This window comes from Anguilla rostrata, chromosome 14 (assembly GCF_018555375.3).
Source record: "Anguilla rostrata isolate EN2019 chromosome 14, ASM1855537v3, whole genome shotgun sequence".
Classification (NCBI taxonomy): domain Eukaryota; kingdom Metazoa; phylum Chordata; class Actinopteri; order Anguilliformes; family Anguillidae; genus Anguilla; species Anguilla rostrata.
Window position 1 is genome coordinate 5,353,557 of NC_057946.1, and position 24,445 is coordinate 5,378,001.

General features: G+C 46.4%; 2 protein-coding genes across 6 annotated transcripts in view; both read right to left on the minus strand.

Annotated features, from left to right (window-relative positions):
* Positions 1–16,661, minus strand: part of cacna1bb (calcium channel, voltage-dependent, N type, alpha 1B subunit, b) — a 209,691-nt gene extending 193,030 nt beyond the window's left edge. Inside the window, 3 exon segments of the mRNA XM_064308862.1 lie at positions 2,517–2,622; positions 8,338–8,592; positions 16,373–16,661. Coding sequence (XP_064164932.1) covers positions 2,517–2,622; positions 8,338–8,592; positions 16,373–16,413 — 402 coding nt within the window. The 5' untranslated portion in view covers positions 16,414–16,661.
* Positions 16,662–21,649: 4,988 nt separating this feature from the next.
* Positions 21,650–24,445, minus strand: part of ehmt1b (euchromatic histone-lysine N-methyltransferase 1b) — a 60,764-nt gene continuing 57,968 nt past the window's right edge. For all 5 annotated transcript variants that reach the window (XM_064306884.1, XM_064306886.1, XM_064306885.1 and 2 more), the window contains exons 26-27: positions 24,268–24,443; positions 21,650–23,689 (exon numbers count right to left, since the gene is read on the minus strand). In XM_064306884.1, the coding sequence (XP_064162954.1) occupies positions 23,500–23,689; positions 24,268–24,443 (366 nt within the window). In that variant the 3' untranslated portion in view covers positions 21,650–23,499. The remainder of the gene's footprint in view (positions 23,690–24,267; positions 24,444–24,445) is intronic.

The window sequence follows — 24,445 nt, forward strand, 5'->3', positions numbered from 1 at the left end:
CAGAGTTTTAGAAGCGACAGATCATTCCTGACGTACTTATATATATATATATATATATATATATGTACCTTTATGTAATCAGGAATGTCAACAGAGAGCTAATTTCTCATTTAAAATGGCGACCCTGGGGGGTGGGGGCAGGCAGAGGGGAACAGCAGATCCAGGCACAGAAGGCCTGACGCTGTGCGGGTGACCGACCGCATTTCTCAGGCAGAAACGCTATTAATGTTTGCACAGCGCCGACCATTTTAATGCAGGATTTACACATCTAATTGGTTATTGGAGAAGACTTTCCACCACTGATCTCCATTACTAATGAGAACAGTTTTTTTTATGTGTAGCACTGAGGTTCATTGCAAATGTGCTTTTGCAGCAAACCATTTGTAGCAGGGTAGTATTTCATTTTAGTTGGCTTTTATTTACACAGTATCGTATTTTGAAAGATATAGGTGAGCATTTTCCAGTTTTACGAATAAACAGACACAGTTAAGCACTCTTTAAAAGATGGCAGGGTAAATGTGTGCCTAGTGGCAGGATGCAGGTGGGAGGATTTACTGTGCCGTTGAGCCTATAAATATGGCTACCTGTGGCATCAATCAGACATAGACCCATGACCACCTCAATGAATCTGAATCAGTGCCTCCCCTCTGATCCTCCCAATCAAAACTGTTCAGTGATCCCTTCAGGCTCCAGTCCAGCATAAGCAGCAGAGGGAAGGGTATTTATAAAGTGACAGCAGCAAGTGGCCATACAGGTTTTGTTCTGTGTTGATAAACGAGAGATAAACGCCATTTTACTTCTTTCTTTTTTTTTTATTCCCTGGCTTTGATCACTTCACAACAGTTAGTTTAGTTTACAGGCATTTAGCAGCTGCTCTTATCCAGAGCGACTTACATCGTATCCAATTATACAGCTGGATATATACTGGAGCAATGCAGGTTAAGTACCTTGCTCAAGGGGACAACAGCAGTGTCCTACCCGGGAATCGAACCCGCGACCTTTAGGTTCCAAGACCAACTCCTTAACCGTTATACTACACTGCCATTATACTACACTGCTGTCGGGCACCTTTTTGCAGCCTTTGACCGAAAGACGCAGCACAAGTCATCTAAATGCCATCGAGTCGACTCGCAGACGCGCGCGGGACGGACGAGATTCGCGGGACAGAACGATGACGCTGTCGGGACCCTCGAAAGGCTTTAACGTCCTGAATAGTGGCATCCCCCCGAAGAGGGCTGTGCCTGCTTGTGGGCGCCCGACAACCGCCCCAAACCAATAAGAGAGAACACAGCAACAGCACGGAATTAAGACTTGACCTCCCTGCTCAAGTGCGCCATCCCCCTTCTCTTAAGAGAGACATTGCCGTCAGCCACTTGGCCCCTCTGATAGGGCGGCAAGCTTTGCTGCGTTTACCCTTTTAATGGCGTTGCTTAACAGCGAGGGTTCTAAATGGCAGTTTAAAGAAGACACTGAGAGCAGTGTGGGGGGGGATCAAAGAAGCTCAGCGGGGTTCTGGTTAGCTTGTAAAATAGAGCTGGTGAGGGAGTCTCTCTCTCTCTCTCCCTCTCCCTCTTTCTCTCTCTCTCTCTGTCTCTCTCTCTCCCTCTCTCTCTCTCTCTTCTCTCTCTCTCTCTCTCTGCCCCCCCTCTCTCTCGCTCTCTCCCTCTCTCTCTTTCTCTCTCTCTCTCCCTCTCTAGCTCTCTCTGTATTATCAGTGGATCGTAATGATCCACTGAAAGAATAGGGGCAGGGAAGAATCTCGCACTTAGACATGCTGCACTGTTCATGCACCCCTCCTCCCCTCCTCAGTCTATTCCACCTGATGTATGAGTCATACTCTTATAATCTATTATCCAAGTACAAGGAGGGAGTGGTATTACAGGTCGTTCTGAGAAGATCATTTTAAATTTCATTCAAACAAGACCAGGTCAAAACCTGGTATATGGCTGGACCGGCCGACCAATGGTGTAACTTCATAACTCAGCCGACCAATGGTGTAACTTCATCACTCACTCACATCAGTCACTCAGTCACAGACATTCGCATTTATAGGGCTGGCCCCACTGTTGCGGTCCAGCCAAAGACAGGAAAATTGGGTGCAAAGTTGAAGGTACTGTAGCGACTCTGTATTGGTTAGATAATCAAGTGACTCCTTGTGGTAACACCGATGAAATCCTTGAAAAATTATGCGCTTTGCAACTTAGATGAACCAGCTGTACAGATTAGGCATTAAATTAAGAAAAGGCAGCGGCCTAGATACAATTAACATTTATCCTGAACTTTGACTTAAACACATCTATTTAATACAAAATGTTAATCCTACAACCATTTTGATGAGTTCATTTTGGCAATCACTGAACTAGCCAACTGTCTGCATGTACATGGATACATGTACAGCGATCGAAACTCAGAGTTGAGGTCAAATGTTGATTGAGTTCAGCCTGTCGTCCGCATGCTTGCTCAGGCGTAAACTTGCGTGAGTTGTGGCGACGTAAAACAAGGGCTTCGGCACTTACCAAGCGTTCGGAGAGCGGGGTCTTGTCGCTGGCGGGTAGATGCTGCTCCAGGGCCAGGACGATGCAGTTGGCGATGATGGTGGCCAGGATCATGTATTCAAAAGGAGTGCTCAAGTCAAGGAAGACAGTGGGATTGCCAGAGAAAACTGTTCACGCTTAAACATTGAAATGAAAATGAAAAATAAAACACATACATTTTTTTGTCAATAGCAGCAATTAAGATGTTTATGAAAGACGGCATTATCTGACCCACATCAAGGAATTTTTCTTGTAAAATCTTCCTGTAGCTTTAGCTTTAGGGGCTATAGCTGTGCAATAGGAAGAGCGCTGGCAGTGAAGACAACAAAGCACATAGAAAACAGCGCGTCGTCCATTTCTCCAAGGGCAACAGCGAAACCCGACGAACGCCCACGCGATTATCTAGGTCAGGTTCGCTTCTACCCTTCACCTTCAGACCCCAGAAAGCAGGCAAGTTAATTGCGTAATCTATTAGTTCAATAGATCGATCGAGTACTGAGAGGCAAGGAAAACCCGCACGCCCTCTGGCTCTTCAAGAGCAACAGTTCTCGTTAGTTTTGTATTTTGGCAGGATTGTTTTGTTTGATTCCGATTACGCAAATGTGATTTCAGTGCTAGTTTTTGTACTTGGCAGGATTGTTTGTTTGTTTGCTGAACAGGTTACCCTACAGGGTTGGAGTCCTGATCTATGTGGTCACTTCTGGCACTACGATCTTTACTTCACTCTAGCGTGTTTTTTCTGCACCTCTGCACCTTGAACTGATGCACTTTGTTGTACGTCGCTCTGGATAAGAGCGTCTGCTAAATGCCTGTAATGTAATGTAATGTAATGTAAATGCTATGTGGAGCATTGTGTGTAAGTCGCTCTGGATAAGAGCGTCTGCTAAATGCCTGTAGTGTAATGTAATGTAACGGTGAACACCGCCATGCTAGGGCCTGCGCTAACAGTCCCATCTTTATTAGCGTAGCCTTCGCCCCCCCCCTTTCACCCGGCGCATGTACCTGCCGGTTCGAGGCTCATCGTCTTTCTCCGCCGCGCTCCCGCGCCGGGGTCGTTGCGTTGTTGACGGAAGCCTCTTTCGCCGAGCCGAGACTTCGCCAGGCCCTCAGCTGCTCAACAGGAAAGGGCTGCTGGTCACTTCGCCGGGGGGGGGGACCCGACGAAATCGCTAAATCTGGAGCCGGAGCGAAGCTGTCAGACAGGTGATCTGGCCGGTCGCGCCTTTTAATTACCTCTTCCAAATTTGCTCGGGGACGAAAGGGGGGCCGTTACACACGGTCGAGCGAGAGAGAGAGCACGCCAGCGAGATCGACGGCCTCCAGTTTCATTTCCTGCCCCTCGAGCGGCTTGATACGCAGGGGTGCGCCCCCCCCCCCCCCTCTCCCCCCACCCCCATTCGCCAAAAATTAAATAAATACGACTGGGAATGGCGGGAGTGCTGCAACCAACAGGTCCGTCTCTCCATTGTCACCTGGAGAAAACCGATTAAGCAGGCCTGACTTCTCAAGCTCCGCCTCTTTGACCGATTCGTTATTCGGACGGACCGAACGCTTGTCCCGCTTTGTCCCGACGAGTCAACGACTAGGTTCTCCACGCTGATGTTCGCGAACATTACAGAAACTAACTGGCTGAATGAAGCCATAAAAGTTCTCAAATCTGACCTGCACGAGAACAGAACGCGAGACTCTGGCTCGGGGAAGAGCCGGCCAACAAATTATCTGAAGTCACGTTCGCTCAGCGTTACCCTACCCAACACATTCGTTCCAAATAAAATGGGCGGTAAAATAAACATATTTCACCCGCTGGAAAATTGTGAAAGACAAAACTACAATGACTGTAAATGACCAGCATGAAAAAGATGGACCTAAGCTTTGGTAGTCTACATCGGTTGAGGTTTTTAAGCGCTTACTGAAAATATACATTTTAAACCTTGCATTTATGTACGTATTTTTATTTATTTAACTTGTTGCCTTTTTGTCTATTTTAGGGCCTTTTTCTTCTTCCATTTCACTATTTTTAATCTATTTTTATCATTTTTTATCTGTGCACATTTATTTACCGTGATGTAAAGGGCACTGCATTAATGTAGGACACGTGCTATATAAATAAAGCTGATTGATTGCACCATAAACAGCAGATCTGTTCCATGCACGCAGCAGAATAGGAATTGACTGTTGTGAACACAAACACAACTCCGACAGACTGCGGGACGGCCAGTGACACTTAAGATCGCGACTGTGCCCCACAGAAGTTCACTCACGCCAGTGTAACACGTGGCATGTATCAAATCCCGCAAATTGCTTTCCTCACAGTCAGGTATCAATCACGCCAGGGTAAACTGTGAAGCGCACTGTATCAAATCCTTCACAAAATGCACGACACCTGATTGGTTTATAACGAACTGTGTGGAAAAGTTAGTCTGCAGATCTCCTCATAGGGGGGTTGCGTGGAATACTGTCTAATGTATTCGGACTAAGGACGGAGTGCAGCACAGTGGGTAAAGGAACTAGGCTTGTAACCAAAAGGTCGCAGGCTCGATTCCCGGGTAAGGACACTGCCGTTGTACCCTTGAGCAAGGTACTTAACCGAAATTGCTTCAGTATATATCCAGCTGTATAAATGGATACAATGTAAAATGCTATGTAAAAGTTGTGTGACTCACTCTGGATAAGAGCGTCTGCTAAATGCCTGTAATGTAATGTAATGTAATGTAATGTGTGAGCATGAAACGTCACTATGCAAGGTGACTGCAAAAAAACCACCACACATGTCACTAGGATACCGGCCCAGGCTCACAGCAATCGATTGCTTCCAAACTTCATATGGACACATTCACAGTGCTGGCCGTGTGGGTCCAATGTTTGTCGCCCCTGCTGCCCTTCCTGGCCTGTATATAATTTTCACAATAACGCAGAGCCAGTGAAGTGGGGTCTGACAATCGTTGCTGACTTTGGATGAGAAAAATCCGTCGGACTCACCGCCTCGTCCAGAGAAACGTTTTAGGCAACGGGGTGCAGAACGTAGGAAGGAGGAACTATTTCGGTGTGTTTTTCATGCACGGGGTCAGGTGAGGTAGAGAGCGGCGTGGCCAGAATGGAAAAAAGAGGACGGAACCTTCCAGGCTTAGGCCTCAGCCGGTGTGGTGCAGCTCGCCTCTCCGTGCAAATCGTTAGCAATCAGCGCGTAGCCCAGGGGTGGCCAACCCTGGTCCGGGGAGCCGCAGGGTCTGCTGGTTTTTGTTTTCGCCTTGAATACAACAACCGCTTAGACAAAAGAAGCCAGGTGTGATGAGCTAACTGCGCAATCAACTGCTTTAACTGATCGATTAAACGCAGAGTCAAGAAAACAAAAACCAGCAGAACCCTGCGGCTCTCCAGGACCTGGGTTGGCCACCCCTGGTATTACAGCCCGTGACTGGCTGTCAGTGCTGGCGTCTGTGCCACGGCGGGCGCTCATTACAAGCCCGTAGTCCGAAAGACTGCCGCTCACAAGACCTGCGCATACGGCTGCGCCCAGACGCGCTGGTGACGCCGCCCTTCCGTCATAAAAGCACGAATGCAGCTTCTGTACGTACACCGTCCGTACTGTCTCCATACACACGTTCCACATAGACAACTAACATTCCCAGATGTGGATGCTCTAGAAAAAAATAGCCTGCAATGAACATTATGGTTTAATGTGTTCACGTTTGAGAAAAGGCTGGTCATCTGGTGAAACTGAAACAGAAACGGCAACAACAAAAAAAATCTGTCAGCTCAATCAATCATCACACTACAAGTTAAGGTGGAACCTTGTGTTAAGCTAGTCTACATCAAGGCCATTTAATTGCTTACAATAGTCTGCATAAATAACTAGTCTATAAAACCTTTATCTGCAGTTATGTGCCGAGACACCACGCTTCCTTCTGTGTTTTAAACCGCTCAAGTCAATGGGGGTTTCGTAGAAACCTTTATGTCAGACTAACAGGATTTATATGTCATTTAAATTAACCATGAAACAAATGGCAGTCTATGGCATTCATTTATAATGGCATCGGCGCGCCGAGGTACATTGGACTGAAACAAACTTTAACCAAATTATTTTTAAAAAAAAAATAAATAAAATTGTACACTGGGGTGAATTTCTGTCTGCCCTAAACAATGGCTTGTGTACGATATCATTACTTAACTCGTGTTCGTCTAAAATGAATGCATCCTCATTTCACAGCTCTGGGGAATCGATCTGCACTTTAAAATCGTTAAAGGCTTTTACTTTTACACTCGACTCCTCCGCAGAAATTCTCCCGAGTCCTGCCTGGTCGTGTGTTGGGCAGCCGAGATCGTCGCGCTTCATCTGACCTGCATGTTGTTTGACGGGGGTTTGACGCGTGGGCGAGATCAGGACCATGGAGAGAGCTTTTGCAGCCAGGAATCTGGCAGTTACAAAGCTGCGCGAGGGCAGCCATGGAACTCAGCCGTTTGAGTCCTTTGTGAAACGCACAACAACAGGCGAGTGAAACTGACAGGCTGTTCTACCGAACACAAAAGTCATCTCTTCTCGTAATATTTTACACAGATTGTTTAGTCATCGCGATTTTTTACTTCATCAGTAGTGTTAAAGGGACCGGTGCCTATCTACAGTGGTTTGACAATCATTGAAAAGTGCAATTGGTTACCCTCGTATCAACCCGAATCTCGACTCGCGATAGGATTCAACAAATTGGTCTTTCCCCAGTTTCCGTTTAATCAGAGTAAATGCTTGCCCCTTGATTCATTTTATTTCTGGCGATTAGGACAGTTAAATAGCGTATCCCATTATAGAAATAAGGGACCAGTGTTATATCCACGCCTCATTAATACACGCACTTGACTTGGATGTCTCTTCCCAGTCAACAAAATCACCGTCAGTGATAAAAAGAGATTCGCGGACGCGCGCAAAACAAACCCGGTACATCGCGGAGTATGAACGTACAAGCAAAGAAGAAAACATCACTCGAAACTACGATCAAGTGTGGCACGCTTCTGGTATAGCCTATTGTGTCGAGACGAACGGAGGTGATAATCTACTAGGTGTATGCTACTCTTTGGTCATATGGTAGGTTGATTTCAAGTGTAACAACCACATAGAGCATTGCAAAACTATACTGGTTGCTAGGAGCCGACTGGAGACCCATTGCAAACAGGTATTATGACCAAATAGCCTACATATTTGAGGGGGAAAAACAGTCGCCATGAATAATGAATACTCGGTTTGAAGATTTCCATCAAACCGCAAATATTTTCCTGTCCTTTCATTGCGCGCTAATTCCACCCGAAGAAACACACCCTGGCTAAATCTCACGTAGGTTGCATTGTCCATTGCAATCTCCCCAAACACCAGCCACAACAGAGGGTTAGGCTAGGAGCGCTAAAAAAACGTAAAGACTAGCCATTAGGCAAGACAACACCCAGACAATACCAAAGGCAAACCCCCGACTGCTCGCCTCCTTGTTCTGAAGGTGACAGATCAGGGAAGGCGAGCAGCGTGCACGGATGGACAGTGGTCCCGAGAGCAAGAAATGCATTTTTTTCTTCTTATTTCAATCTTGTTTTTATAGAGATGGGAAAACTTAAAACTACAACTGCGCCCCTGATTTTCCTAAAGCGTCCTCCAGGATTAAGCTGAGCCAGCGCGAGGGCATTATTTGTAGTTTCTTGGATTCATAAATGTTACTTTTCGTTAATACTCCATTTAAAGAGGTATTTGGACATAAAATAAACATTTCAACGAAACACCACCTGTAGTATCGCCAGTGTTAGTTTCTGAAACAAGCAAAAAGGATATGGCCATTCGGTTATTCTCTTAACATATTTCCGTATGATGTTATCTTCGCTAAAGATAAAAAGGGACCGGTTGACAGTGAAGATGTTCTGTTTGACGGGAATGGGATTGTATAAAGCCATTGTCCTGGCCCTCTGGGCCATCGACTGCTTGTACATCCTCTGGCCGCCTGGGGGACCTCCCTGTCGGGCTCCCCCTCTTCCAGCGCCCGCTGGACCTCCATAGCGGGTAGGCAGATCGTCTGCGAAGCGAGCCATTCTAGAAGCGAACAGATCCGAGAGAAAAATTTCAAACTGGCATCAGAGACAGTTGAGGGAAGAAACATCACAAGGCACACGGTAATCACAGCAAAGAGTTCATATCGGTGTTTTTTTGTGTGTCTTGATTTTCTTTTCCAAAATTGTTCAAGAAAATCTGTTTCTGTGAAGTAAAAATTCACCTCTTGTTTGTCATTGCGCTCTACTCCATTTCCCAAGTGATAGGAAATCTAAATGAGTAACTTTATATTCTAACGTTACCCGAGCTCTCTGTAAGCGATGAGAACTTCAAATTATCGACTGATGACCGACCGACAGTTTTTCTGTTCATTCCTGAGATGAGATCAAAAACGCCCAGTTCCATACAAAATGATCGCGCAATAATGACAGATCATTATTGGAAAAAAATTGTCCGTACTTTACTATAAAGTCATTACAGTGGTTTCATCTACAAGAGAAAGACCGAAAATCCAGATGTGATGTCCTTCTCATTCATGTCTGATACCATTTACTCGCTGTTTATTATCCACGTCCTTGTTTGTCAGTCTAATTAAATCCAAACAAAATGGCAAGGCAAAAAAAATAAATCCCAGATTGTCACTTATGTTTTCCTTGAGCACTCGCGATGGAAAAATGCAAGCGACTTCAACAGCTCTGCTCCTTATGAATCAGTGCACGTGATTGAAATGAGCCTATCGGCAACTTCACCTGAACCGTAATGTTCATCGTTATGCGAAAGAACTACTCTGTGGCTTCTGATCAATACAATTATATTTTTGTCAGGCCTGGATTAATTGCCTTGTTTTTGGAGGTTAGTTGTTGTTAAATGAACCATTTCTGCTCGGTCAGCCACAGAAACAGAGCGGTCATGGCACCCTGTTATTTTAGATTTCAGATACAAAAAGGCGAAGTAAATTTTCCATTTTTCTTTAGTTTTTAGTTTGTTTTCGTGGTGCCGAACTCTATCTGGTATAGGTTAACAGAACCAACGTTTTCAGACAGCCGTAAATGTTACATTCGACGAATTAGGCTAGATTTTGGTTCCCGGCATAGGAAAGTTTCGTTTAAAATGACGTTTATTTATTTATAAAGTGTGTCCTTTCAATGAATTTACGAATACGTGTACGTTGTTCTTCTCTCGTATAAGTGGGATCTATAAGATATTTTGTGCCTCAGGGTTGGTATTGCAACAGTTGGCGACGTAACCTACGCTAAGTGGGCTCCTTTTCTTTGACTAGCAGCGCAACTGGACGTACACCCGATAGTTAAGGTTTCGATTCCTTGCTTCACCTTCAATATTCCCTGCCGCGAACGCTATAGGCTACTCTGCAGGTAGGGTTTCCCGGTAGGAGCTTCTTGTGAAGAAATGTTATAGCGACCCAGTTGAGCTGCAAGTAAAAATGTTAATCCCTCCCTTTCGTGCACTGAAACGGGTCGCTGGAAAAAAAAAAACTATTCCTGAAACAAATCCCTGCTTTCTAAGTTCAGGTCTCTTGGACTCACAACAGAGACAAATGACTCATCCTCCCAATGCGACTAAAAATAGCGCCTGTTTTGAACCTTCAATCTGATGTACTGGTCAGCGCCTCGTCTCTGCGCGGAGGTTATCGTGATTTCACGGTTGTCAGTCCACGCGTGCGCTTTATATTGACACATTACGTGCCTCACCCCAAATCTCTGGCGGCTAAATTTCCTGCTCCCGCCACAAAAAATGCGTTTCGTTGGCCGCCTTTGGAAGGTATTAATATCGTTTTAACCTTTTCTCGGTGACATTTTATACGTTGAATACCATCATACTTTGAATTCACTGGGCTTTTGCGGTCGATCTTTTTTAATGTTGGGAGATGCAGGCCTCTGGGACAGCGAGTTCCGTTTTTTTTCCAGTGTGCAACAAATTAGTTTCCTTATGAGTCCATTCATAAGGTTTCACTAGGGACCCATAATGACTCATCCTCCGGCTCCAGCTTCAATTTACGGAGAGGAACACGGAAAACTCCAGAGATCTGTGAGCTTAAGAGAAACGGAGCACGACAGTCTACGTGTTGTGCAGAACACACATGCGTAATTCTGCTTCCATTTAACGCATTTTTTTCCACACGCAGGTAGGACTGGCGCAGCACCAAAATCTCCCTCCAGACCACAGCCTATTTTATGTTGGTTAGTTAGCTTCCATTTAAAGCTTCATTTCCTCTCTCTAAAACTGCCTGTAACCCATGGCGACCGGACGGCTAGTGTCTGAGCGTTAGCCCCGTCAAAGACAAACACATTTTTCTCTGTTACTCATTTAGAAGAGGAATGAGAGTGGAGATGACCGCCCATAGCTGACTGAACCTGAAAGACTGGAGATTAGATATACTAGAAGTTATGAGATACACTACATGGCCAGAAGTATGTGGACACCCGAACATCACACACATATGTGCTTGTTGAACATCTCATTCCAAAACCATGGGCTTTAATATGGAGTTGCTATAACAGCCTCCACTCTTCTGGGAAGGCTTTCCACTACATTTTGGAACATGGCTGCAAGAATTTGCTTCCATTCAGCCACAAGAGCATTGGTGAGGTCGGGCACTGATGTTCGGCAATAATGCCTTGCAGTTGGTGTTCCAGTTAATCCCAAAGGTGTTTTATGGGGTTGAGGCCAAAGCTCTGTGCAGGCCACGCAAGCTCTTCTACACCAAACTCGGCAAACCGTTTCTTTACGGACCTCACTTTGTGCACAGGGGCACTGTCATGCTGAAACCAAACGGGCCTTCCCCAAACAGTTGCCACAAAGTTGGAGGCACACAATTCTCTAGAATGTCATCATATACTGGAACATTAAGATTTCTCTTCACTGGAACTAAGGGGCCTAGCCCAAACCATGAAAAACAGCCCCAGACCATTATTCCTCCTCCACCAAACTTCAGAGTTGGCACTATGGTTTCGGGCAGGCAGTGTTCTCTCCTGGTGTTCGCCAAACCCAGATTTTGTCCGTCAGACCGCCAGATGGTGAAGTGTGATTCATGACTCCAGAGAACGCGTTTCCAGTGCTCCAGAGTCCAATGGCTGTGTGCTTAACACCACTCCAGCTGACGCCTGGCATTGCGCATGGTGATCTTAGGGCTTCTGTGTGGCTGCTTGGTCATGGAAACCCAATTAATGAAGCTCCAGACAAACACCTATTCGCTGACGTTGCTTCCAGAGGCAGTCTGAAACCTGGTGGTGAGAGTTGCAACCAAGGGCAGGCTATTTTTAATGTGCTACGCGCTTCGGTACTCGATCTGTGAGTCCCGTTCTGTGAGCTTGTGCAGTCTTCTGCTCAGCGGCTGAGCTGCTGTTACTTCTAGATGTTTCCACGTCACAATAACAGCACGTACAGTACAGCTGACCAGGGAAGCTCTAGCACGGCACAAATTTGATAAACCGACTTGTTGGAAAGGCATCCCATGACAGTGCCACTTTGAAAGTTACTGGGCTCTTCAGTACAGCCCACTCTACTGCCAATGTTTGTCTGTGGTGACTGCATGGCTGTATGCTTGATTTTATGCGCCTGTTAGCAATGGGTGAACCCACTAATTGGAAGGGGTGTCCACATTCTTTTGGCCACATCACATAGTGTATATACTTTTTACATGTTCATGCTATCCCTCTTTCCCTCCATCTCTCACTCTCTCTATACAACAGCTTAGCTCCCTCTGTCTGGGTTACACTTATTTCTTATGTTTTTTCGGAACTGTTAATCTTCATTTGAAAGTATCTGAATAGCACATTGAAAGGAAATTCTGAGCTCTGAAGCTCTTCGCTGCTAGAGATGACAGGGGTCGGGGACAAACTTGTGGCTTTTACATGCCCTTTGTTTGAAACGAGAGCTAAAGAACTTGATTATACAGCCTTACAAAATCATAGATCTATTAATGTATTAAAATCCACCAGGACATGGCAAGAATAAAATAGCCCAAAAAAACTATTGAAAACATAAATGTAAATAACAGTGTGGGGGTTGGGAGGGATGGAGTGCTGCATGCATGCATGTGTGTGTGCGTGCGTGCGTGCGCGCGCGCGCGTGTGTCTGTGCTTGCATGCATGAATATCATGTGATATTACTGTCTCATATCATACTGAGGAGTGTGCACCCTCTTGGCCCCTGTAAATGGTCCTGGGAGGTGGTCAATTTCTGCAACCCCAAAAAGGGTCTTAACCCTGCTGCCCAGACCCCCACCCCCCCCCGGCCTGGCTCCGGCCATTAGAGGGGATGGGATCATGAGTAATGAACCCTGAGATGGGCTGCTGTCCTGTCTGAATGGGGTGGGGGGGGGGGGTGAAGATTGCCTTTGGTCTGAAATCATTGGTGCAGTACAGTTTTCTTAACTTCACCGAGCACTCGTCCTTCAAAATAAATGGCTGCACCAGCGTGTTTTGGCTTTGTCCTCCCACTTGCATGTGGTATGCTAACAGCAAACATTCTTTCATTGTGAGAAAAAATAAATAAATACTCTCGACAGGGAAAACTAAAAAATTCATTTTGGCAGATTCAGTTTTTGGTTGGGCACCCTGTGCTAAGCCCTGGAGAGCACAGGGTTGTTTGGGCTGTGTTTGGGCTGTGTTTGGGTTGCGTTTGGGTTGCGTTTGGGCTGCGTTTGGGCTGTGTTTGGGCTGTGTTTGGGCTGTGTTTGGACTGTGTTTGGGCCGTGTTTGGGCTGTGTTTGGGCTGTGTTTGGGCCGTGTTTGGGCTGTGTTTGGGATGTGCGGGGGATGCTCGAAGGCATCTCCAACACCATCCAGTCAGTGCCGTTCATATGGGCTGTGAACTTCATCCTCTCAGTGCATAAGCAGAGATCCTATCTTGAGCTCAGAGCAGCAGGTAATCTCCGGAGGTGATTTAAATCAATCCATTCGGTATTGTAAAAAATAAAATAAAAACCGCTGCTAAGCTCATTAACTGCGAACTCTCAGTCAGACTCTTTCTGAGTGGCTCGTTCGGTGGGCTCAGCGACACAGCCTACAGGTGTCAGGTCAGGAGCGAGGATGGATGGCAGGGAAGAAAAAAGCAGCAGGGGGCACACACTCAGCTGGCTGCTTCATCAGACATGACACGGCCTGATAAGTCTTAATATGACAACGGCAGTCCCAGTCCCCAGGCCTGAGAATAAAGAACTCAGTGCCTTAAATAATCCACACCAATCCCCCCCCCCCCCCCCTCCTCCCCCCTTCTATTACTCACACTCCACAGCAGCTCCTGGGCATCTTTATCATTTGTTCATTTGGTTGTGGAGCAAAGGTTTGGAACCAGGGCTGCTGCGTAACCGCGGCAACAGCGCCTGTGCACGGTAGACGGGTGATTTTGACTGCTTTTGCCTTTTCGTTCCTTTGCGCAGGGCAAACGTGAAGCTATCGAAGGGCGTACTCGAAAAAATTAGGCTAAATAACAGAACCGACTTTAAACAGTGAGCCACCCTTTAGAAAAAGTGACGTGCATTAAATGTGGAAGCAAATTAATATATACACACATAATTAAAAAAAAAAAATTATTTGGTTCTTTACTCCTCAATTGTAGAATTGTAATGAAACAATTCACATGTGGTTAAAGTGCACACTCTCAGCTTTTAGTTTTATTTATTTATTTGTTTGTTTGTTTATTTAATTAATTAATTAATACACTTTGGTTTCATCATGTAGAAATAACAGCACTTTTTATACATAGTCCCCCCATTTTCAGGGCATCATAATGTTTGAGAGCTTTGGGTATCTAGTTTTGAGTCTAGCATTTTGATTGCCTTTGTAGTCTGCTTTTGCCATTTGTCAACATGTGCCTGTGAAAGTCAAGGAAGTGAGGCTGAGAAATAAGAAAAAAACATAAGCTAAACCTTAAGCTTACCAAAATCAACTACTTGGAACATCACTAAGAAGAAAGAGCACTGGTGAGCTCAGAAATCACAAAGAGCATGTAACACACCCAGTAGCACAGCGTCAACACAATCAAAAGATACACTTCTTAGCGGATTATGATTGAGAAAAACCTCACGTTTACATTTTTAAACACTTGATATTACCATTTAAATTAGCAAGGTCTTTGACCTAGAAAAAGATTTGTATTTGCAGCCAGGGGTGCCGTAAGGTGGGGAAGGTTAGGATGAGTCCCAAGGGCCCTCAAAAAATATTAGAACATAAGACTTTCTGGGGTGGTGGGGACCGCCAACGTGAGATCTTTTTATGGGGCCCAAAATCCCTGGTGGCACCCCTGTGTGCAGTATATGTTCAAGTCATGAGGGCATTGAGTTACTCCAGCAGGTGAACCCAAGCGTTCAAGCATCGACTGTTTTAATTGTACTATTGCTCCCTCTGGCGTCTAGACGCATGAATTGCAAACTTTCACAAATTTGTCGGTCATCGTGTAAACAAACAAAACTATAATTTAAAAAAAGACAGCAAGTCGTTAAAGTGAGTTTTAAAATAATTAAAACAATTATGTATTTGTAATAAAGTAGAGTACTGTCATATGTCAATATTATTTACAGAAAGCACCCTACTTTTATTTTGACCTGCAATTACTACCCCTGAGTAGTTAGAAACCATTGATCCTGAGTTTTAGGGAAGGCGAACGACAGACAACAACAAAAAGTTTTTTTTTTAAATGCGATTTGATTTTTATTCCTGATTAGCAACAGTGAAAAGCCCATCAGCAGCTAATTCCTTTTTATTCAAGTGCAGTAGCATGTGGTGGAATGTTTTTTTTTTTTTTTTTTAAACCACAGCACATTACAAGCAACATTACATTGCAACTTTAACTCCCCTCCTACCTCTTTCTTCAGCACAGACTAAAAACAATTGCTTATTTTTTGGTGGATTAAAAATGTAATAAATGCAATTAAACAAATAAATAAAAAATGAATCGGCTGTACGTTGGGCAATCTCTTAAATTTGAACAGTTGTTAAACAGACGAACGCAGTTTTAGCACCTGGTTGTGATTCTAATTTTGATTTATCCCCTGTTTCAACGGTTGAGATGACCCTGAAGATGACTGAGAGTACAAAGTCTAACAATTTAAGAGCGCATTTGCTTTCTTGAACCTTAAATAAATTTGCTTTATTGTATTGTAAATAAATGTATACACCTCCATCTGCATGGATGACTGCCATGCACTTTCCATGGTACAGTCTGAGCATTTCCGCATTAGTCGATGGACAAAACTCCTAACAAAACGGAGACCTAACCTGTTGCTGCTGTTGCTACTTTTATTCTTGTCGTATCATGCGTTGTATGTGTTATATCTCACAAATGAACGACAACAAAAAAAATTATGTAGTACATTAATTAAACATAAATGACCCAGCATACCCATTTTAAGACTGTCTCTGGCGCCTTAGTTATTCTGCCATGATTTAAAAAAAAGGAAAGCAGAAAGTCAGAACCCCGTGTAAAGAACATAAGAAAAAAAGTGCGTTTTGCTTGACCAACCCTTTTTTCTCATGACATTGTCTTCCGCACAACCGTCGCCCACAAGAGTCTAAACCTCTTTTTAGGTGACACCTGTTCCTCCAAACCCTAGCCTATTACTCCACCCAACTCCGTTTCCCCCACCTCCGTCCTCCGTGGCCGCTGCAATGACACTCCCCGATTCTGTCTTCTCAATCCGCGGTTCCATCTGCAAATATCCTAACTCGAGCTACGTTTGTTTAATGTTTATTGACCTGGCTTTTTGCGCTTCTATGCACCGATCTTCTATGTTCTACCTTTCACGAAACAGACCCTAACTCCGCTCCCAGAGCTTGGCCTTCCCCCGGCTCCTTATACTCACACCAGCCGACACCGGTCGCGCAGCCAGTTCGACTCCGCCATTGTCCGCCACCGTAGCGCCTTCTTCGTTTACTTTCTCCACAAGCCTCGCTTCTTGTAGCCTATATCTCCGACATTATATACTCCCTGTGTGGCTGGGTTTTGTGCGTCCTGGCAAAACCTTCTGTGGCCAATATACCCACACTCGAAGCAGTGCAAACTGTCAGTTGACAAACAAACACAGTGTACGAACTAGCCCATTTCGACAGCAAAGCTCACTGCGAAATTTCCCCATGTCCACAGCGAAAAGTCACGTCCGGAGTCAGCATTATTCAAAAACATGAAAACCTGCCTTCTAAAAAAACAACGCATGCTTCACCGCACTACTTTTGCAGTGAAGCATGTGTTGTTGTTTTCTTTTTTTTTTTTAAATGACATTTTTAATGAGCGGGCGACTTCTCCGAACATTGCCCATTATCTTTCAATTAGGCAACTTCGTTCTTTATGAAGGAATAACTACTTTAGTAGCCAGCACAAAAAGCAATTTCACCCAGATGCCATTCTCTCTATAAGAGAGAGAGCATATGGGACAGCCTGACTGCTGAAGGAAAATTAAAAGGATATTGGGGGATTGTAAGTAGTGCAGGAAAGAATAAAACAGTATTGGCACCGGAGCAGCCAAGTTGGTACAGGCACTCACCATGAATGCAGGCTGAACTCAAGCTTTGATCAAGCTAAGAATGACCGTAGACCTACCACGCACTCAGATCTGTATTCTAAACATTGCAAGTTCTGCCTCCCTACTGCTAAAGCCAAAAAGTTCCAGTTTGGTGCATCTTATGAAAATGTATTATGAGGCATGAGCCAATTGACCGAGGATTATATTGGATGTTCAGTTCTGTAATATAATACCATAAAGCTCATGTTAGCATCTGGAACTTCCTGTGGTTACAGTACGAAACAGGGAGCCTAGAAGAACCGAGTATCTGGTGAGTCTAAAGTATCTATGGTGTGACCAAAGGCCTTCAGCAGTGGGCCACAACTCACATTAGTGACGGTGCTCACCAGAAAGGCTGGTAGTTGGTCACTTTATTAAGTGGGTCCCAACAACAACAACAACAACAATTCTACAGTAAACGTAACATGACGAAGACCTCTCACGACGTCGTCTTACCTGTCTGACCACGCCCTGCTGACATCACAGATCTCCTGCTTGTTCGCTTCGTGAGCATCGACGAGCGACCACGGGCCGTCCGGCCTGTCGTCCGTCCGGAGCGGCAAGACCGTGTGGTAGTGGTGCGGCCGCGACTCCTCTTCCCGCTGCGCCTGGCAACCCGCTCGCTCCTCGGCAACGGCGCCGTCCGTCTCGGGGGCGTGGCCTGCCGCGGCCCGCCGGGCGGGTGTCTGGCGGTCCGCGGCGGTCCGAGACCAGGAGCTGTGCTCCGCCCCCAGCGTCAGCATCTTCCAGCTGCTGAAGGTGGCCGAGCGAACGGCTGCAGGGGGGGGTTTGCACACGACACCAAAAACACTCTCAGTTCCTCCACCCCCCGTTTGCACTAATGGTAAGTGGGCTGCATTTATATAGCGCTTTACAATTGATGCCTCTCATTCACCCATTCACACACACAAACACACTCACACGCCAACGGTGAAAGGATGCCATGCAAGGCTGAAAGGCTGCTCATTGGGAGCAATTAGGGGTTAGGTGTCTTGCTCCGGCAACCCTCCGACTGCCAGACAACCGCTCTTCCCTCCTGAGCTATGTCGCCCCCATATGTCGCTCTGTACCTGGATGTTCAGTTTAGTCTCGTTTCCATTTCAGGACGTGTGATTGTTTTGCTACCCTCAAATTAAACTCAGCCCTCCTCATCGCATCATTTGTGATTCATTGATGTGAACCAATCATCTAGTTCTTTACATGGAGGCCACGCGATTTTGATTGGTTAACAACACACCAGCTGGTTTGACAGCAGGTGATAGCCTCACCCATCTCAGGGTTTCAGGAGCCTCTCTTTTTCCCCCCACAGATCATAGCACAAAATTAGTCAGGATACAAAAAATGTTTTTTATAGATATTGGTAACCAAAAGTGGGACTTAACACGTCCAATTCCCAACCTAATTTTGAGTGTTCACTTAGCCATTTTCAACTGCGACCACTTTCAATGCGTGGTCCCCTAACTTCCGTTTTGGGAGAGTGGAGACATCCACGGTTCTCCACCAACCTGCTTCTTTTTACCCAGCAGCCCACAGCGCAAGCTCGCACATAGTGCAGTCTGAGGAAGACCTGTCTTATGCGAGCGGCTTTGGCACCCAGTGCGGGGGGGTCTCTGGAGATCAATTAAAGGCAGACCCCCTAACCGACTGAACCCTCCCAATATCCTCTGCGACATAATCGCCAACTGTGTGTCACCCTACGGAGCTAACTGACCACGATCAGCACCCGGCGCGGTCTGGATTTTATCTGAGACCGTTGCGCTCATCCGTGCACCAGCGTTGCTCGCTTTAATGAGCCGCCCAGCAGCCCTGTGCTGACATTTCTTTCGCAGAAATACTGTAGCAGCTCTCTCACACAAAATAAGTGAATGGGAAAAAAAAACTGTCCACATAATCCCCACGGGAGTTAGGAGCAGCCCTGCCCAGCAGGATGATGAAAATTCTAAACAAATCGGGAGGGGCGAGGCGACGTCCGGCTGGCATTTGCAAGAAAGCATATATATATAGAGAGAGAGAGAGAGAGAGAGAGAGAGAGATGAGCGAGAAAGGATGAAACAGTGGAAACGGTGTGGAAGGGAGAGAGGAAACAGAGAGCAGGAGCAGTGCCATAGTGTGTGAACCTGCTGGGAATGGTGGCTAAGGCATGAAGCTCGTTCAGAGCGCACCCAGGCGCCCGGTTCTGCAGAAGGTCTACGCGGCCCCTGAGACGGCGGCGTCGCGGTCCTACCGTACACCACGGTGCATCGCCTCTCGGCCCATCTGGAGTGGCGCGGGGGCCCCCGGCTCATCTCGGCTCCTGTGGCGGGGCTCCCAAAACGAGGTTGTGACCCCCCCCTCGTAAATTACACTATGCTCTCTTGAGCTGTGCCTTTCTCCAGCTGCAAGGAGACCGCGCTCAGGCTGACTGAGCTAGCGCCCAGAGAGGGCTTTTCACCCCTCCTACCGCCCTCCACCCCTGGCTCCACCCTACTCTCCACCCCCAACGCTGGCCCCATCCACAGCAGCGCTGAAAGTTAGTTTCCTCTCCACCAAGTTCCGAGGCACTTATCGGGCTGGAAGCGCTACCGTCAACTGCAAAGTATGAGCTCAGAGTGGAGCGCTGACCTCCGTCAAGGCACCGCAATCTCCCCTCGCAAGAATTTGCACGGCAAATGTCCGGGCCGTCCTGTCATCACTTGTCGAAATACGTTTGGCCAGATGGTGGCACTACATGAAGGGTCATGGGGTCACCAGCATCTATAGGTTTCTTCCTCGTGGGAGCATGACTGTGCGCACAGAAAATTTCATGGCAATCCAGCCGTTGCTTTTCTAGATCAGTCCGTCACGGATGGACAGACTGATAAAACAGACAGTCATTACGTATAGCCTTCTTGGCAGAAGTAACAAAAACTTTTTTTTCCTCCACCTTCCCTCCCCCCCTCCCTCCCTCTCTCACTTTTTTTTTTTATCTCCCTCCCTCTGACTCAATTACCAAAATTCTTTCTCGACGTTCAGGAAGAGGACAATCATCATACGGTTTAAAAAAGAAACCGTAAGAGCACTGCTGATATGCAATCAGAGGTTTTCCTGTCTGGGTCCTCGGAAGGCGGATACCACTGAGAAAAACAGCACGAGCCTGAAACCCCGCGTGACTCCAGACTGGTGCAGCACAGCCACTAGGGCAGGGAGAAGAGGGGGGCGTTCTGCAGGACAGTGGTTCTCGAACTCGGTCCTGGGGGACCCCTGTGCATGCTGCTTTTCATTCCGACCTCAACAGCAATCCCAGAATTTTGACGAGCCGTTAATTGTTCTTAATTAGGTGCTTTTCATGTTTCAGAGCTGGGGTTCCAGAAAGGGCCTGTGTGGGTGCACACACCTGTCTGGTGTGCACAGCAATCAAGGTGCATAGCAATGACTCTAGTGATTGATTAGTAGAATCAGGATCAGGTGTGTGCACCCACACTGGCCATTTCTGGATAAGACTGGGGACCCCAGCTCTAAAACATGAAAAGCACCTAATTAAGAACAATTAACAGCTCGTTAAAATTCTGGGATTGCTGTCGAGGTCGGAATGAAAACCAGCGTACACAGGGGTCCCCCAGGACCGAGTTCGAGAACCACTGCTGCAGGAGAAAGTGTTCTGACAGAATTCCACCATGTGTCCTAAAGGTAGAATGGAACACAGTCCAACAGTCCTCTTAATTAAGAACAGTAGAAGGTATGAAGCTCTCGCATCTCCTTGCAAAGGGTTTGGACAGAATACAAATATAGATGAATTCTGAATACTTCAGCTATTTTTTGCTGGGTCACAATGAGAGTTGATAATATTTCGCAATGATCTATAATAATCTCGAATTACAGTGCGTCAAGTCGTGTTTGAAGCAAATTGTCATTTGCTAGCGGCCATGCCATGCTGTAGCTTTCACAAGTCAATCTGCTAGTAGGGAGAAACTTGCTTAAGGAAAACAATTTCCAAGAAGCTACGCTACATGGCCAAAAGTACATGGACACCCAACATCCAACATCTCACCCAAAAGTATGGCCATTGATGTGGAGTTGGTCTACCCTTTCCTGCCATAACCTCCACACTTCTGGCTAGGCTTTATACTAGATGTTGGAGCACTGCTGCAGGGATTTGCTTCCATTCAGCCAGAAGAGCGTTAGTGAGGTCGGTCACCGATTGGGGCGATTAGGCCTGGCTCGCAGTTGGCTTTCCGATTGGTCCCAAAGGTGTTTGATGGCGTTGAGGTCACGCCCGTAAAATTCCTCCACTCCGATCTTGACAAAACCATTCCTATATGGACCTTGCTGTGGCAAAAGAAGCAAAAAACGAAACTGCGTGCTGCTAAGGAGAGCACACGCTTGCTGTCGAATCGACAGGAGATGTTGCAGTGACGAGGGCGGATGAATATACAATTGGGAATTCAAAATTGGGCAAAGGGGGAGGGGGGTGGGGGGTGGAAATCCCTATAGGAGAGTGAAGTTTCTTAAGCAAGCTGGCGATCGACAGCTCACTGCAACTCCACCCATAATGTGGTTCATGCAACCTCTCCCATCACCAATTAAACACATTGAAGGCTCAGAAGGAAATATCAAGCAGTCTGGTCATTAGTAGTAAATTTATTGAAAAAAGAAAGATACAACCAATTAGACAGAGCATCATATTTCACTGTCCAGAAAGTATGTAACAGAAAGTAAAGAAATGTAATATTGTTTTTTTGTCTTTTCATTTGTACTCATCTCTGAGAATCTGCACAAGATAGACTACCATACTAACCACATTTAAAAAGACATGGGGAATAATGAGCTTGAAACAAAATCTACTAACTACAATTACTACAGTTAGAAAACTGGAGGTAAATTTAAATGTAAAAAAAGGAGAAAAAAACTCACTTCCTCTTATTTTACAAGTCGTATTCACTTGGCGGGTAATACAAAATAAAGGGGGAAAAAAACACCTTAGTCAGCACCATTTTCTTGTCCCCAGCTAATTCTGACCCCCAAACTTCACCCCCCAAATATTTCAAGGTTTGTATGATTTTTTTGACTTTTAAAAAAAAGATTACCACACTTGTGCCTCATAAAGCTTGCCGTTATGGACGTGCCTTTGATTGCAAAGCTGGCCGTCTGCCATTTTGTCATTTCGACAGAAACGACAGGAGGATTAACGAAAGGCGGCAGTCTGCAGCTAGTCAGGCTGTCCCACGCTGTCTCCGTCTCTTCCTTGCTCTGCCTTGCTCTCTCTCCCTCCCTCCCTCCCCCTCTCTTCACACGCACACGCACGCACGTTCCGTGTTTTTACGGGCCGACCCCTGAGACTCCGTGGGGAAGTGCTCCCCAGGAGAGGTGATGTCCTTGTGTTGGAAAACAAACTGGCGGCCAGCTCGAGACGAAGGAGTCCACAGAGACGGGCGACATTTCGTGAGCACCACTGACCGGCAGGTTCATGCTCCCGATTGGTAGTTGATGTGCAGCTAATAACGGCGTCCAATCAGAAGACGGCTGACAGACTGAGGTCCACACTTGCATTCAACAGTTAATCTCCAAAAGACCACCCTGAAAACACAACCTGAAACATTATGGACAGCATAAAAATACTAATAATAAATTTCAATAATTAAACAAGATGTCAGGGGCTGTGAGTTAAAAACAGAACTAAAAACTGGTGATTCCACAGTGCTGTTATCACCATGTTTACCCCTCTTAAACATCTAAATCTCATTTAACTCTTCGGAGGAATGAAACAAATTTAATGTGACATATAACCTTTAAAATGTCCACCATTTCCCTGTGGACTGACAACACAGAGCTTAATGAGGTAAATAAATTGTTTTTTTTTTGTTTTTTTAAATCGTCATTACTGTCATTTAATTGTGTTGCGTAAAGGAGGCCAAAAGGGCATAACCAACCTACTCATATGCTACAGATGCATGCTGGGTAATTTACAATCTTTGTTAATTTGCCTCTTGGATCTAGATACATGTAGATGAGTCATTGTTGAAACCATTGCTTAAAAGAGCAAAAAGAACCTCCATTTTTTTTTTTTTTGGGGGGGGGGGGGTGAGGGCTGTGTCCTGTCACCCTGGAATAACCAGAGTGAGGCGGCAAATTCAAAATCCAAACTACAAAAGAAGAAGTTAAAAGTGGATTCAATTTTCACAAAGCCTCCCATGTTCCTTGCACTCTGAGCAAAGACACGGGCGTGGCTGGGGAGAGGGAGGGGACTGAAATGCAAGGACCCAGCAGGCTGTGAGAGGCGCTGGGACACATACAGGCATCTGTACACGTACACTGACCAATGAGACGGCTGGCTGTGAATGAGGGCGTGGTCCTGGGATAGGTTTGGGGGGGCGGGGCTTGTGCTGGTGCGGTGTGACTGGGGGGTTGCAGGTCTAATGGCTGGGTAGGGCCATGGGGGCAGGGCCGGGGGCGGGGCCAGGGCCAGGGGGCGGGTCTCAACAGGGGCTGGAGGGCGTGGTGGGGGAGGAGCTGGTGTCGGGCAGGGCCCCCGATTGGTTGCCCTCGGGGGTGCTGTCGGCCTGCCTCTGGGCGATGGCGGCCGCAGAGTGCCTGCACTTGGTCGAGCCGCACTGGCAGCTGAAGAACTTGCCCTTGATCTCCCAGAAGTGGTCCCCGTAGTCAAACCTGGAACACAAGCGCAAGGTGCCAGCGGCCGGTCAGCGTGGGGACTATACTGGAAATGCATCTTTATTGGCTTTATTGGCCACAGTCAGTATATATATACTCTCATGTTTTAAATGAAAAGAACAAACAGAAATGTTGATAATGATTTACAGGCCTTTTCCCTTCTACTCCTTTTACTTCTACTTCAGGCTGAGCACTGGGCAGCGTAGAGTAGTTACTGGACAGTGTAGCACAGTGGGTAAGAAACTGGGCCTGTGACCGAAAGGTCATAGGTTCGATTCCTGGGTAGGACACTGCCGTTGCACCCATGAGCAAGGTACTTAACCTGAATTGCTTCAGTATTTATCCAGCTGTATAAATGGATACAATTTCTTTTTTTAAATGCTATGTAAAAGTTGTGTAAGTCGCTCTGGATAAGAGCGTCTGCTAAATGTCTGTAATGTAACGTAATGCAAAGCTACTGCTTCTGGTTCAAGGATGAGGTCAGCACTTTAGGAAGCAGAGGCTTCCGTGACTCTTTCCACAGCCCGCTTTTGGGCGGGGCCAAGCCCCCCCCCCCCTGCCCCCTCCCCCCTTACCCAAGCTCCTCCCCGGCGGTGATGTTCCGGCCGGCGAAGAAGGCGATGTGGGGGAAACGCAGGTCCTGGTGGGAGGTGAAGACCCTCACGGGGAACAGGTTGGGCTCGCACATGTGGTTGACGAACCGGCTGATGTTTCCGTAGAAACGGGCGTCGATGCAGTACACGTCACCCACCT